Source organism: Dermacentor andersoni, chromosome 1 (assembly GCF_023375885.2).
Source record: "Dermacentor andersoni chromosome 1, qqDerAnde1_hic_scaffold, whole genome shotgun sequence".
NCBI lineage: Eukaryota > Metazoa > Arthropoda > Arachnida > Ixodida > Ixodidae > Dermacentor > Dermacentor andersoni.
Window position 1 is genome coordinate 248,591,349 of NC_092814.1, and position 15,223 is coordinate 248,606,571.

A 15,223-nucleotide genomic window follows, 5' to 3' on the forward strand; every position below is an offset into this window, starting at 1 on the left:
TATTGGTTTATCTCTGAACATTCATTCAAGCTTTTCTTCTTCATAAGAACTGAGCTAACTGTAACAACAATAATTAAGCTATTTAAACTGTGTGACAGATGTAATAAAATAGGTTCATTCACTCTCCATGATGACTGCTATCTGTCAAGGATAACCATAACAAAGCCTAACAGCTCACCTCACCAGGAGCTTGGCGTGCAAAAGGGCTGATGCACAGGGCAAATGGAAGAGCCGTTTGCCTCAGCATCTCTGGTGCGCATGGCACACTATAGATGGTAGAACGCACAAATCGAGGGCTGCAGATGCCTGCATTGAGAAGCAGGAGCCACTTTAACTCACAACACAACTCAAAAGAACAAAAATGATATAATGTTTGTTTCGGTAAATATTTTTAAAAAGCTACAATGCAGCTATGAATAATAAAGGTACATAGTACAATCGTGCCCCAGTTTTATACAAATCTCATAAGATAGCAGTACCTCGAATTCAGGCAACTCTACAAATTGCCGTGGCAAATTTTTTGCCACAAGCATGTCTAGAAAATTTGCGTTACAGGCGTATATATTACAGATATGTGTACTGCACTATTCACTTAATGTCATTAAGTATCAACGTCTTTGAACATGCACTGACCAATAAAAAAGTGCACAATTCTGCATGTACTAATTCAAAAGTTCCAGGAAAATAGCAAAAATACAGCAATTAATGTTACCTACCTTCATCATGCACAATAAAGTCAGTAGTGACCAGTGGTGGCACCAGGCCCCTCTTATTTGTGTAGAAAGGACCACTGTGTGCTTTGCGATCATCTTCTATTACTTGGATCTAGAACAGACAGCAAATACCACAAAGTACCCTAACACACTGCTTTCATAAGTTAAACCACCAAATGTTTCACAAATAAGACACTTTGTTAGTGTAAATGTGTAATTCTTTATTTATGGAAGCAGTAACATAATAATAATAAAAGAAGAGGATAATCATCAATTTCAAAGGCAACAACACATAACACATTTGACAGGAGGTGCAACACCAGATGGAACTTGTAAATAACACATTTGAGAGAACTGAAGCACTGTACAGTGAAATCTCCTCGCCCAACTATCTCTATAAATCCTATGGAAGGCCATTCCTCCACATACAGGGTATGTGTCAAAATTTGCAAATGTGACATGCAACATGACAAAATGTTTTGGCGTAATCTTGGGCTAAAAAAATTCAAGGGACACTTAGTTATCCCTACGTGAATGAATGCAAAAGCATCGTAGCCACTGCGCAATGCTTAGGCATTATGCCACAATGCAAGGTCATGAGTTCGACTCCCACAAATGCTCGTGGGTTTGAGTGCCTTAATTAACTCCATCTTAAAGAACAGCCTTAATTAACTTTGCCTTAACACCACAGGTCATGGATTCGAGTGCCTTAATTACCTGAATCTTAAAAAACTGAGGCTTAATTAACACCACAAGTCGTGTGTTCAGCTCCCACCTAAGGACGAGGGTTAATAGCCTTTCAGACCATCAATGCTGGATTTTCTATCTCATGAGCCACTTAATGCACTCACATTAAAAAATTAAATTAGGGGTTTTACGTCCCAAAACCATGATCTCATTATGAGGCCCGGCATATTGGGGGGCTCCGGAACAGTTTGGACCACTTAGGGTTTTTTTTTAATGTGCACCTAAATATAAGCACATGGGTGTGTTCGCATTTCACCCCCATTGTAATCTGGGGTGGTTGTCCAGAAATCTCACTATCAAGTCCCCCAACCTAACTGTATATTCCTTTAGGGAAAGTGAGCTATGTATTCAGCAGGGCTAAACATCACACGAATCTTTTTCTCCTAAACTGCTACTGATATGTAGTTAATGATGGTAGACCAGCCCTCACTTTGTGAGAAAGGAAAATGCCTCCCAAATGAACATGACAAAAAAATTACAAACGGGAGGCTGTGAAACTGAATTTGGAAGGTGTAACCTTTTTCTGGAGGAGATGAGGAAAAAGTAACACAGCTACAAACAGATTAGCCCATTGTAGTGGCTCAGTGACCACAGCATTCTGCTACTGGGGCATGAGGTGACAGCTTCAATTCCTGGCTGCAATAATGGCGTTTCAACATCGCAAGAATTTGGAGCCCTCCACTGTGACATTCCTCATAGCTTAATGGGACATCGTACCCCATTGGTGAATAACAAACAATGTTCCCAAAAGTGGCAGCAACTTGGTAGTGGTGTACTGTGATGCTTGCTTTCACAAACACTGGTAAAGTTATGATGCTTTCATCCGCTTTAGGGTGGCTGCTTTACATCTATTATCAGTCACCCTTGAAGGGCACAAGTTCGTGTGAGATTAAGCACCTTTCATTATGGTAGAGAAGAAGAAAGATATTCAAGAATTATCAGGCCAGTGCAAATACATCATAGGATGACACGCCAGCCTATATGCCTCCCATTAAAAGCTATTTTCTACTGCTGTAACAGTTCTCACCTTATTCTAATTTTGTTATGAACCTTTGCCGAGATGCTGTACGCTTCAAAATTTCTTATGATGAAAAGGCAGGTCTCAAACAGAAGGCATTAATGACACATAAAACTTGTGATTAGAAATGTTGTTCAATATGAATAGTACTCAGCATAATGAATTTCTTTCAAAGGCATGACACTGCTTTCTTAAAGATGCCAGACCCAAGCTCACAGGAAATTTATTTGTTGCAATTATCCTGACAGCAGTTCATCACAGCTAAATACTTTTAAAATGGAGCACTCACATTGCATGATTTTTTTCTTATTTTTCTAGGGTAAAATCTATTTTACATAACACACCTTGCATAAGACTGTATGCATAGTAATTTGGTAGTTTTGTAAAAATGACCATCATGATGGCATCCACCAGTGCCTTGCTCTTCAACTCCGATAAATAGCACACAACTCTAACTGAACCGTACTTGTCATGTGCATATACTGTCAAGCCAGCCAGAAGACAAGATATTTTCTTCAAGTAGCATAAATTATTACTATAACCATCATCCAACTCGGGCAAAACATTCCCTTAGTTAGCCAGTACTGTTGCTAACTTCCACTCCGTTCACACATAAAGAAAACATTTTTTTGTTACTGATGCTTGTATGCGTAACACCAACTCAGGGACTGTCAATAGATGCACCCTGAACCAATGAACGATGAATGCTGCTCTTGCCAAGAAAAAATTCACGTTTAAATTTTGTAATACGCAGACAATAAAAGAGCCTGTAGTGAAACTTTCTGAAACATGATGGCTCTTTTGCACAAAGTTTTCCTTTAAAAGTTGACTTACGTGGCAGGGTAACTTGCTAAAGGATGCACTTTGCTGACCCTGCAGTAAAAGCAGGTGCCAGGTATGCCAGCATGCATGTGCAAATATAACAAGCATTGTCAAAAGCACATGGAGCTCTAATGACACAGCCTGAAACCATTGCAACTGTAATGCAGTGTAGTCCACAGTGTCGCCAAGAATCATTCAACTAACGCTGCAGAAAAAAAAAAAGAAAAAAAAGTTTGACTAAATGGACAAGTTCAGATGCTGAGCATTACCTCAGGTGTGTCATGTCTCTTAACCATAAATCTGCATATTTCATTCAGGTTTTGTGCCCCTAACCCTTTGCTTACTATTTCCTTGCATTTTTTATCTGTACACCTACTTTCACTTTGCAATTTTGCAATTTAACTTTGCAAATTCAGTAACCATCGATCACACTTGAAAGCCTGATTAACCAACTAGTTGTATTCACCACAAAATGGTAAACTGTACAATTTGCATGCTAATAAAGTCACTTATATATACAGCCGAATCTCAATAATTCGAACTCAAAGGGACCCGAACATTTGCTCGAATTAAAGGGACTTCTTCTTGAAGTATTTGTGCACCATAGCACAATGCATGAAAGGAGCACGTCCGTGAAATATCGCGGCGAGCAAGCCCACAGCGAGTGAGGACCACGAAACTGCCCACGCTGGCCAACGCTTGCTTTTTGATAATGGCAGAAAACGAAAGTTCAAGGAGCGGGCTAAGCTGGTGCCAGGCCAGCAGGGCTGGAGGCGCTGGCGCGGAGGCATGAGCATGCAGAGACTGTCGAAGGTGAGAGAGTTACGAGGGAGATGGAGGGTGAGGGGAGCGTAGCTGAGAGGAAGGATGGGAGGGAAGTGGATTTGCTTTCCTGCCAGCTTGCTGGATGGCGCTAACTACCTCTGCCACCTACTGCCACAGAAGCAGCGGAGTTGCTGAGGCTGGACTGGGCCTCCACTGTTGCTTCCCTCTGCATACTCACATGCTTTTTCCTTCGTCTGCTGGCATATCAATGCTGTGTTTATGTCCTTTGTCCTGCGTTCTCAACATGAGCCATGTCTTATCAAGATGATAAAGTTGTTGCCACTGATCATAATCATGTTCATGTGCTCCCTTCTGTTGTGGCGTCGCTGCATTCAAAAGGCAAGGAGGCACTGGGTGTCGCCTTCACGTCCTTGTATTCGGGTCTGTCTTGTCGTACAGAATTGGATATGGTGCACTCTCTCCAACCATCTTTCCATCAGGGCGTCTTGGTTTAGACGCGTCACTATAAAAAAAGCGTGGACGAGACCAACCAAGTCAAGCAAAACAAGTGTGAGTGAGAGCTGAAGCGAGCAGACGATAGTGCGAAACAAGCAGTCCAGCTGCACCAGGCACGAGTGCGAATAGAACGGTTGAGCGGGTCTGCATGATACTAGTTTCCCATGTGTACATCACTGTAGGGGCCACTCTTATTGGTCTCCTCAGTTCGCCGCTCGTTTGCTGCTGCGGCAAGCCCCGAAAAATCGCCCAGGACCGATCCCTCCCGTGAAGCATTTTGCCGCTAATGTGGCTGGGGCATTCATTTGAGAGGGGGTAAAATTTCTGGTCCAGTTCTTTCCCCTCCCCACGCAGCATTGCAGGGTTTCTCCTAAGCCTTTCCTCTATGGTGGAGTCAGAGCAATGCTGGTCGGAGGGGCTACCGCGTGATTTGGCATGCTGCTGAGTGCATTGTTGGAACACGGTATGTTCAAATTAACCGTCGCAAATGCTTGCGCATTCGAATTACCGGGAATTTTTGCCGATTGGAATGCACATACTTTGACAGGACCACGGTGTCAGTTTGAATAAACCAGCAGTTCAAGTTAAGCATGTTCGAATTACCGAGATTCGACTGTATGTTAAGCTTTACATGTACTACCTCACTTCTGTTCAATGCAGCCTCACTGTGCTGCAAAACCCACTGATTGTTCAGCTAAAACATGGAAGTCTAAAACATGCCGCTCTACTTTGGTTAAGTGTGCTAACTTCTGGCTAATACAAAGAGAGAGAGAGAGAGAGAGAGAGAGAAAGAGAGGGTCACAGGAGGATGGAGACTAAGTGAGTGGCATAACAAGAAATGTCACTGGCCCCAGCGACATTTCTTCTTCTACCCATGTTAACTCTGAGTAAAGCACTCAGCTCACACACTATTTGTGGCTCAGCTTGTATGGCAATCAGAACAAACAAATTAATGCTATGGTTGTGTTATCGCAGCATTTTATTTTTCCCGCCAGCATCTAACTGTTATTCACAGTGTTCTCTTGCGTGTTTTACCGTGGTATTCATACCCAGTAAAACATTGTGGCCAGTGGCTGATCATCTAGCAAAGTAGGCCCTATTACAGTGTAAAAATTGGCATTATAAATGAATGCAGAGCACACCTGTGCAAAACCAAAACAAGTAGTACCACAAGCACCACCTCATAAGCTATAAAGTTTCACTAGCACCATATTTCCAACCAGAAAGATATTATGTGCTACTTGAAAATTTAAAGAAGAGTGCGATGTGATGGGCACAATTAAATAAACTTGCAAGCCAAGTCTAATGGTACCCTGCACTGACCTCAACAATATATAATACTATAGGTACAGTGCTCAGTAATTTAAATGCGACACTCAGAGCGCGTGGCTGTCAGCAGTTCTTGTGCCACCTGTGGGCACTGGGGACACTGATGCATTGTGTTATATGACACAAGCGAGAGCCTTTATGACGCATTGTAACTGCACTTGGCCCCTCGGCAAGCACCCAGTGCTCACCGGTGGTGCAAAAAGTGCTGGGTGTTTATCACATCTGAACCACTGAGCATTGCACCTATGATGGGATTTAGGAGAATGTATCCAAGTTAACTAGGATACAAGAGCATCTTCGTCCCATACAAGTTAAGTGCCTGTATGTTGTAGTTGTATCTGAAATGTACATATTTTTTCAAGCATTTGTTAACAGTAGCTTGCCCAGCACAAAGTCATTCATAGAACTTCATTTCAATAAGCTGTTTCATATTCTGCACAAATATATGCATAAACTTTGCATTTTGTTATAACATAAGTAAACTGATGCTTCTCAGATACATCAACTAGCAATTGTGCCACTTTACCTCCACACCCTTGAAATATTGTTCATAGATATTGGCCAAGAATTTAAAGTGAATTTTAATGCCCGTCAAAGTGATTATTAAAAAAAAAAATCCTTTCATACCACTGAACTTGTAAGTTGAACTTAAGACACAAATTTGCAATGCTGATGAGAATACTCCAGTGCCAAACAACTTTCTATCAAGACATTCTGTGCAGCAGTCACGTAAGCCAAAACAAATTCATGGGATTTAGTTTTCTGGTCTAAGAAAGTACATGGATGTTGAAAATTGGAGTAATTAAGCATGCTCAATTTCTTTCTAAACATTTCCAATTCAAAATGTAAAATTTGAACATGAGCTTTTATCGCATAGCATTCTATCAGACAGAGAAATGGAATATACTTGGTTGCACAGCATAACCTTAACGGACAGTAGAGTGAATGTAAGTGTTTGCATATTGAAGTGAATGTAAAAATCATTTCGAGGCACAAAAATTATTTGAACAGCGATGATGTATACTTACCGAATAAGCCCTTAAAATACACAAACATACTTTTGTTAAAGTCTAATGATAGCAATTTAACATGGTTCCAGACATTAGCCAAATTTAGTGTCTACATGTGCACACTTACTTTGATTTTATTACAGATGAAAACTATTCAAGGCAATACACTGCTGCCATGAACATCTGAGCCACACAATATTGTCATGCAGCCGGAAACAACACAATATTACTCTAAAGAGCATCTAGGGTTTCTTGTGGCTTTTTAAATTCCCCACCATTCTTCATACAGCCTGGTGATGATGGAGAAGCAGAGAACCAAACATTTGTATATAGTGTCTCAATTATGAGGTGAGCAAGAAATTTGAGTTTGGTAAGTTGTATGTGTCTAACCTAAAAATGTTAAGCGTAACGTTAAGAGACAGGAAGATAGCAGTATGGATCAGAGAGCAAACGGGGATAGCCAATATTCTGGGTGACATCAAGAGAAAGAAAGCGGATCTCAGCAGGCCATTAACGCGTAGGGTAGATAACCGGTTGACCTTAGAGTTACAGAATGGGTGCAAAGGGAAGGTAGGCACAGTCAAGGACAGCAGAAAATTAGGTGGGGTGATGAAATTAGGAAAATTGCAGGTGCAAGACAGGGGTAATTGGAGATCACTGGGAGAGGCTTTCTTTCTGCAGTAGACAGAAAAATAGGCTGATGATGATGTGCCTGACCAGAACTAGTGGCCATCATGTCATCCATGAAAAAGGAGAAAAAAAAAAAAAAAAAAGACCACTGCAGAAGGGCAATGCATATTCGGTGGAAGATTGCCAAGACTGCAAACTCTCTGCAACAGTTTTCAGCATGCAAGATGTGGAAGAAGGTGTGGGAACACCACCAAAGAGTTCAAGGGCTACCCTTGTTTGCAGATAACTCTGCTCATGTGCAATGCATTCAAATATAATTCTCGTCAGCTGAGTTTCATGAAGTGGTGCCTTTAAAGCCAACTACATCTAAGAAATTAGTTCAAAAGTGCAGCAGGAAACATTGAAGCTATCATTTGTCAGAAATGTATGACTAAAATATTTAGCTAGCTATAGCTAGCCAGCCAAAAGGCAGTGAGCAAGCATGATACTTACATAGGGTGACATTTCATGTCACCGTATGCACATGTGTACGGTCGAGACTAAGCTCTTGAAGCTTTTGGACCACAAAAGCTACATCTTCATGAATGCAATGGCTGCAGACTGCATTTGCAAGCTCTTCATTCCAACGTGATGTGCCAATGCTTACATGTAGTGCATCAAGTCTCTGGTGGTGCGTAAACTTTTTCCATGTTTGTAAGATCTGATATGCTAAAAGAGTGCCATATACGTTGTCACAATTAGATAACCACAGCTAAACACAATAGATCCAAACACAATCGCTTATACAGTGGCCATCACTGTGCCACTCAGTACATGAATGATTATCAGAGACAGCAACTAGTCCAAAAAAGAGGAAGCATCTATTGCGATAGCAAATTATTAGGCAGCTATACGAAGTAAGGATAGTAGTTTTATCGGCAGTGCAAGCTTGTAGACATGCGCTTACTAAATAATTTAACAAGCATGGTGCCATGCGGACACAAGCAAACACGAACATATCTCATTCGATGACCACGGACACTCACTGTCAAACGCTGGCGTGAGGAAGCACGGCAGCAGCAGCGCACAAATTGACCTTCGTGCTACCTCTCACTTTGACACGAACTAAGAGGCACGAACACAGGGTACACGAAGCTATCAGCACTCAGCGCACTCTGTCCCTATTGCAGATCGCTTTGAAGATAGGGTCCGCACGGCTGCGCCATATGCAGCCGCCACCAGAGTAGAATGCCCCCCTCCCCCTCGGTACCTTGCGCACAATGAAGATGGTGCACTTCCTCCCCGCCTTCCTTCCTTGAACACGCGAGGTCAAGCCGCCATCGTCATCTCTTTCACTCGCATATACAGCATATGGTGCACGGCCAAGATGTTATTGCACTTGGATTTTATACTGAACCTCATGGCGATGCCGACGCCGACGGCAGAAATGCACCTAGAGTGGCCATATAATTGCTATACAATAAAAAATATATTTTCTAAGCGGCCCACTCACTGGGCTCGGCATCTGGTCAGGGTCAAGCTTCCGTTGCTGCTGCTGCTGCGGTGGCGGCGGCGCTGTCATGGTGGGGTGGGCAGCAGGCATTTGAACACCGGGTGGGGCGCCATAGCCAGCACCTGGGGGAGGGCCTAAACTGCCCGGTCCATTAGCCTGTGTACCCTGCAGGAAGGACCGCCTAAGGTCATTCATCTTCTGCTATAAGTGAATGCTTGTGCAAGCAGCCATTTTAAAATGACTATAAGCTGCAATCGAATTAGTAAACTACAGTGTTGGGCTGGAGTAGCTGATACACCTCTTCTCAAGAACACCCAGGCCATATGGCACATGCAGCGAGGCTTGTACTACACTTCCAGCACCTCAATGTCCTGGATGGCGAAGGGACCAGTATCATACACTCAAGGCTTTTTTGGCCCTTGGTGAGTCACAGGAGTCTCACCACACAACCCAGCAGTAGCACTACACATGTGTTAAATGGCCTGGAACTTCTGAAAATGGCTGCGCACAATACAAAGGCTGAAGACACAACAAACAGGACACCAGTTCTTGAGCCATCTTGCGTTCTCTTTCACACATCCAACTTAAACTTCTCTTCAGCTTTTGTTCATGAAAGTCGCACAAGATGGAATATAGCCAGTAAGATAAATTCAAGCTGCACAGCTCCCACTAGCAAGCTCTGGTCCAGCATGACATGAGCGACCTTGTATCTCTCTTCACATCTGTGAAATGTCAAGGCTGCAATGAGCAGTCTCTATTCAAAGTTAGTTTTAAATCCCCACGATATAGCCGCAGGAATCTGGGGCCACAGGATACAAGCGCTAAGTTTACTAACCACCATACAGTTATGAGAACAGGCTACCTGCATTGTGCCGACTGCTAAGCCATGGTCACGGATGGTGGCACTGCGTTCACCCATTGGGGTGCCAGTGTTACTGCCTCGGCCACATCGACAGAATAGCAGCGGACTGGCATGCAATCTCCAGAATTTGTGGCCACAGTGCACAAGCGCTAAGTTGCTTTGTTATAAGTGGGCATTCAGTCCTATTTGAACAGTTCGCAGCTTGACCTTAGTGGCTAATAATTCCGTCTGGCTATGTCAAGTGACTGTGTAATGTAAATGTAACCTACACCATGAGCACTGATCTCAGTACACAGTGTGCTCATATTAGTATGTTTTGCCCATGCTCAGGAAGCCAAACTTCAAGTACCAATCAAATAAATGTTATCTGTGTCCTCCTGCTGAGACTTTCTTTTGTACTTGTATCCTAGTACATTGCCTTGCATCTCCTTTGTGTTGGTGATGTTGAGGCCAGCCCTGGGCCTATGATATAGGACATCCTTATCTCCTCGCACAGTTCATTGATGACAATGAGGCAAAATTCAAGAACACCACTGCTCTCCTAACGAAAATAAGAAAAGGCATTGCAGACATAAAAGTACAACTTATTAGTACTGAACAGAACATTAGAGGTGGCTGCAAAATTAGGGGTGATGTCTGTTCTGTTTATGGCACAATGATTTCAGATTGACTCTAAACATAAGGTAGAAATTAAATCGTCTCATAGAAAAAATTTTTTTAGATGTTTTTTTCTCGCACACCTCAAGAATGAAACAATCTTCCTACAACCTTCTTGCCATGCGGCAAAGGTATTACTATTCCCCAAGCAGTCAGCTGAACTTCATTGATCATCTCTATCATTCATTAGAAATGTGTTCAGTGTGCATCCACAATGCACTGCAATATTAGGTGGTGATTTTAACTACCCTGATATAAATTAGGCCACATCATCCGTGAGCTCTTACACAAATAGTCCACAGTGTTCCCACTTCCTTTACATAATGACAGTGTTCAATTTAGTTCAGATGGTACATGACAAAACAAGAGGAGAACATGTTCTATATTTGCTCTTTACAAATAAACCAAATGAAGCCCACACTAACATACTACAGGAAATAAGTTACTCGTTCCTGGCTTGCTCCAGAATAGTCCACACACTTGTTCATTGTTCACTTCCACTGTCCCTTGAAGCAAAATCTATAGTCACAAAACATACTACTAAACTATTCTAGAGCTGACAGTGCTAAAATGAACTGAACACCTTGCCCCCATGTTGAAAGGAATGTGTAATACCCTCACAACAAATGAAAACTGGATTTTGTTCCATGATAAAATGAAACAACTCAAACTTGCTTGAATCTCAAAAATAACTATTAAAACTACAACAGATGTGCCATGGCTCACACAGTATGCTAAAAGTCTTAATAGGAAAAAGAGAACATAACAAAGGGCAAACAAAAGAAATGTTCACAATGATTGGCAAAAATACAAAGATGAACATGATAGCACTGAGATAGCAATTAAAGGAATAAAGATAACTTTTCAGTTTATACATCACTTAATTATTAAGAATTAACCATACAAAATTTTGGCAAATGCAAGTGATGAATCACAAAGAGGAGCACAAAGTTCCTATTTAAAAGACAAAAGTGGTAGTGTTATCATTATCATCATCATTTATTGACCCTTAAAAAGGCCCCTGTTGGGGTATTACATAAGGGGGGAGCATACATAAAAAAAAAAGAAACGTTGAAACAGTCATGACCGAAGTAAAAAACAACAGCAATAACACTCAGAAGGGTAAAGAAGGTGTAATGAAATGACTGTCAAACACAAAAAGTAATAACCAATGCACTCAAAAAAGTGCGATGCAGTAAAGATAAGTCAAATACGTTAAGCATCAATACTCAGAAAGTTCGTTAGTATGTTTCAAAACTTGGTAGGGTTACGTTCGATTACTACGCAGTCAGGTAAACTATTCCTTCTGCAATGGCTACCGGCAAAAAAGAGTTGTTGAAGGATTTAGTAGAGCCGTGAAGACGTTGAAGACTGAGGTTGTTTGAGAGACGGTGTGAAGTACAGTTGGGGGGCAAAAGAAGTGTGTCACGTAAATGTGGGAAATTGTAATAGAGTTTTTGAAAGAGGCATAAGCGTGAGATTTTTCGGCGATGTACTAATGATTGGATGTGCTAATGTCCCTGCAGAAGCCACTGCTGATGTGTTTAACAAATACTTTTCTGAAGTATTCACTAATGAATCAAATCTTTTGGCTATTCCTGAGGGCGCTGTGTGTGTGGCGGGAATGCCCACAAATAGGTTTATAAGCCAGAGAGTGAGAGTGTGTGCATGTGCATGTGTTGGGGGGGGGGGGGGGGGGGGTCCCACCATGCAGCACAGCAATATCTGGCAGCTATCATTACAACAGTGCACTCTGCATGCTATGCTTGTTCTTTCAAAATGTCCAAACCTGTTTAGAGCCCCTTTGGCACTATCTCCTTTGACCATCATGCAAGTATGCTTGCAAGCCTTCTGGTGGCCAGCAACACACAATGTAACATACTCAAAATAGATCTGACCTGAGGTGGGACACCACCGGGACTGTAGAACTGCGTAGGTGGGGGCGCACCACCCGGAGGAGAGGAGTAAGGGTAGGGTGGCTGCTGGGTCATAGGCTGCCTTGGTCCCATAGGTGGTGGTGGCCTCCGAGACAACTGCAAGTTGCCCATCTGGTTGCTCAGCTGCTGGAAGGAAAGGCACGCACATAAAGTTGCTTTTTATCCCCTACTTTCACAAAATCTTGCACAACTTGGAGAAGACAGGAGAGAAAGTAAACATAAAGTAAAAGTAGCGTTTTCTGCCCCCAAAAGCTGTACAAATTGTGCATGGAGACATGTCGAACTGCCATGGCTGAGACAGAGTTTTCCACAAACTACTGAAGGCATTTTGCTGACAGTTGAGAAGGTATGTGCATTCCCTCAGCCACGTGGAAGCACATACTTAGTGCATACAGTGCAATGTCTAGATTACCGTCTCTGTGACCACAACTAGAATGCTCACAGACAGCTTCACGGGCACCTGGTGGCCCATTAAAAACTGCAGTTGCAAGCCTGAAAAATTCACTGTTCTCTATAAAAACAGGCTGTAAAAGCACCAGGGAGATAGTAGAATTCGCAACAATGGTGTGGGATGGTCACGTATGCATGAGTGTGCCACTGAATGGATTATCTAAGTTAGTGGTTTCTGGGCTTAATTTGTACCAGTAAACGATGCTGCATCGCATCCAAGCTCTAGCATGTGTTTTGTTTGTTTTATTACACACTCAAACATACACCAGCTATCCCTAACTAAATGTCAAGAATTTTTTAAAATAACAGAAGGCCTCACATGAATGCCACTCACTGTATGTAACTAAATGTCACCAAGAATTTGAAAATAACAGAAAGCTTCACATGAACACCACTCACTGTATGGCGAGGGGCAATGTCCATGCTAGTCACGACTATTTTTTTTTTATTGTGCAATTATATGAACACCCCAGGCAAATTTCGCCATCCCCGTGATGTTCCATATAAAATCCCAAGTGCAATAAGATCATTCCCCACACGCTGAATGCTTTGGGTGCAAGGGAAAGCGTGGAAAGGGTAAGCCAAGATGGATGGTGGCTTGACGCGCGCCATCTACCCACATGCCCAATGTTGGGAGGTCACATGATAAAGCGCAAGCTAGGACAGGAGAGCGTGCATCTCCTCCTCTAGCTCAGCCATGGCTGCACATGGCTCTCCATGCACCTGAGCGCATACACTGCCTTTGCGCCCTATTTTGAAGGTAATTGGCAGCGGGTGCAAAGACTAATGGCGAGCAGAGATAGCTAGTGGCTTCATGCACGCTGCCTTCCTATGCGCCTAGTGTTGGAGGTTGAGTAAGTTTTGGAGATGCGGTGAAGTGAGCAGCAGCCCGAAGCATTCGCTCCCCAATGGCAGCACTTTTCATCATGCCAGCATTGCGACAGCGAGTGCTTGTGGTCAATCAATCAATCAATTTGTTATTATTACATTTCAGGTTACATTACATTACAGGATAGAAAATAAATAGATTAGACAATATACATAGAGTGAGATCAGTTCATGTCTGCCTGTGCATCCGCGACACCATGCTTGTTAATTTAATTAGTAAGCGCATGTTTACTGCAATCGATATAGACAATAAAACAACGAACCTTCATGCTGTTGTCTAATACTCTCCAACCACTATCAATGCTTTGCCTTTTGGGTAAAACTACAACCTTTTTCATTGTACAAATATTTTATAAACTTACATAATGATAAGGTGTCATTGCAAAAGTTGTGGAGGATGTCAAGAAATGACCAATAATAGCATTTAAAGAAACCTACATGCTGTGTGGTCATTTTTTTCTGATGAAAAATGAAAGCCCACAAAAATTAGAAAACATCATGTGACAACGCATCCACGCATCAGCGAAAGCAACAGTCTTAAACATAAACCTTGTCATCTGGAAAGCGGTGCGTCTTAAGCACGTTCAAAACCAGAGTTTCATATTTGATAAGGACCAAAGGTGTACATTGAAAGCTACTAACCCGTCAGGGAAAGATTGTCACCTCTTGTTACCACTGCAATAAGCTAGGCTGTATTCGACTATGTTCACCTTAGAGAGCACTGCAATCCTTAGTACATGGATGTGTCTTGTTTAAATTTAACAGCCTTTCTTTTTCTTTTTTTTTTTGTCGTCAGAAAAGAAAGAACTGCACAACACCCAAGCAGCTCTAAAGGCTGTTATGAGAGATCTCAACATCTTCCACATTTGAACTGGCACATCATTGGCTAATCATTACAAGTAAGCTAATTAAATTTAATTTTTTAAATTCTGCATAATGAAATAATACTCATGACTAGATCAACCGTTAATACACACACACAAGCTCGCATATATATAAATGAGTCAATAATACATACAAGCACTATTCCAGCTATCATTTAATGTGGCCTACACAGGTATACAGAAAGACTGCTAGAAAACCAAACAAAGAAGGAACAAGAAGGTGTGTGGTGAATGTGTGTGTGTGTACATGTGTGTACGTGTGCTTGTGTGAGTGTGATGGAAATATTGTCTGCTTTCTCTTGCTTTAGGTACCTGTCAACTCCATAACTACCGTATGAAGAAGCCTCAATGATTTCAGAGCATCATAAATAATTACAGCACCTTTTATACAACCTATTCAAAATACATGTCAAGCGGAGGTGGCGGTCACATGGCAACAAACAACCTATAACCCATGCCCACAATAACCATACCGCTGAAAGCTGCCAAAGTGGTCCTTCCAG

General features: G+C 42.1%; 1 protein-coding gene across 5 annotated transcripts in view; it reads right to left on the bottom strand.

Moving 5' to 3' along the window:
- Nucleotides 1-15,223, bottom strand: part of Sec24CD (Secretory 24CD) — an 86,960-nt gene that overhangs the window by 62,231 nt on the left and 9,506 nt on the right. For 2 of the 5 annotated variants that reach the window (XM_050195759.3, XM_050195754.3), the window contains exons 4-8: nt 12,460-12,624; nt 9,043-9,207; nt 3,313-3,351; nt 717-825; nt 179-306 (exon numbers count right to left, since the gene is read on the bottom strand). In XM_050195759.3, the coding sequence (XP_050051716.1) occupies nt 179-306; nt 717-825; nt 3,313-3,351; nt 9,043-9,207; nt 12,460-12,624 (606 nt within the window). The remainder of the gene's footprint in view (nt 1-178; nt 307-716; nt 826-3,312; nt 3,352-9,042; nt 9,208-12,459; nt 12,625-15,223) is intronic. The other 3 variants (XM_050195761.3, XM_050195758.3, XM_050195755.3) reach the window with 2 other exon arrangements.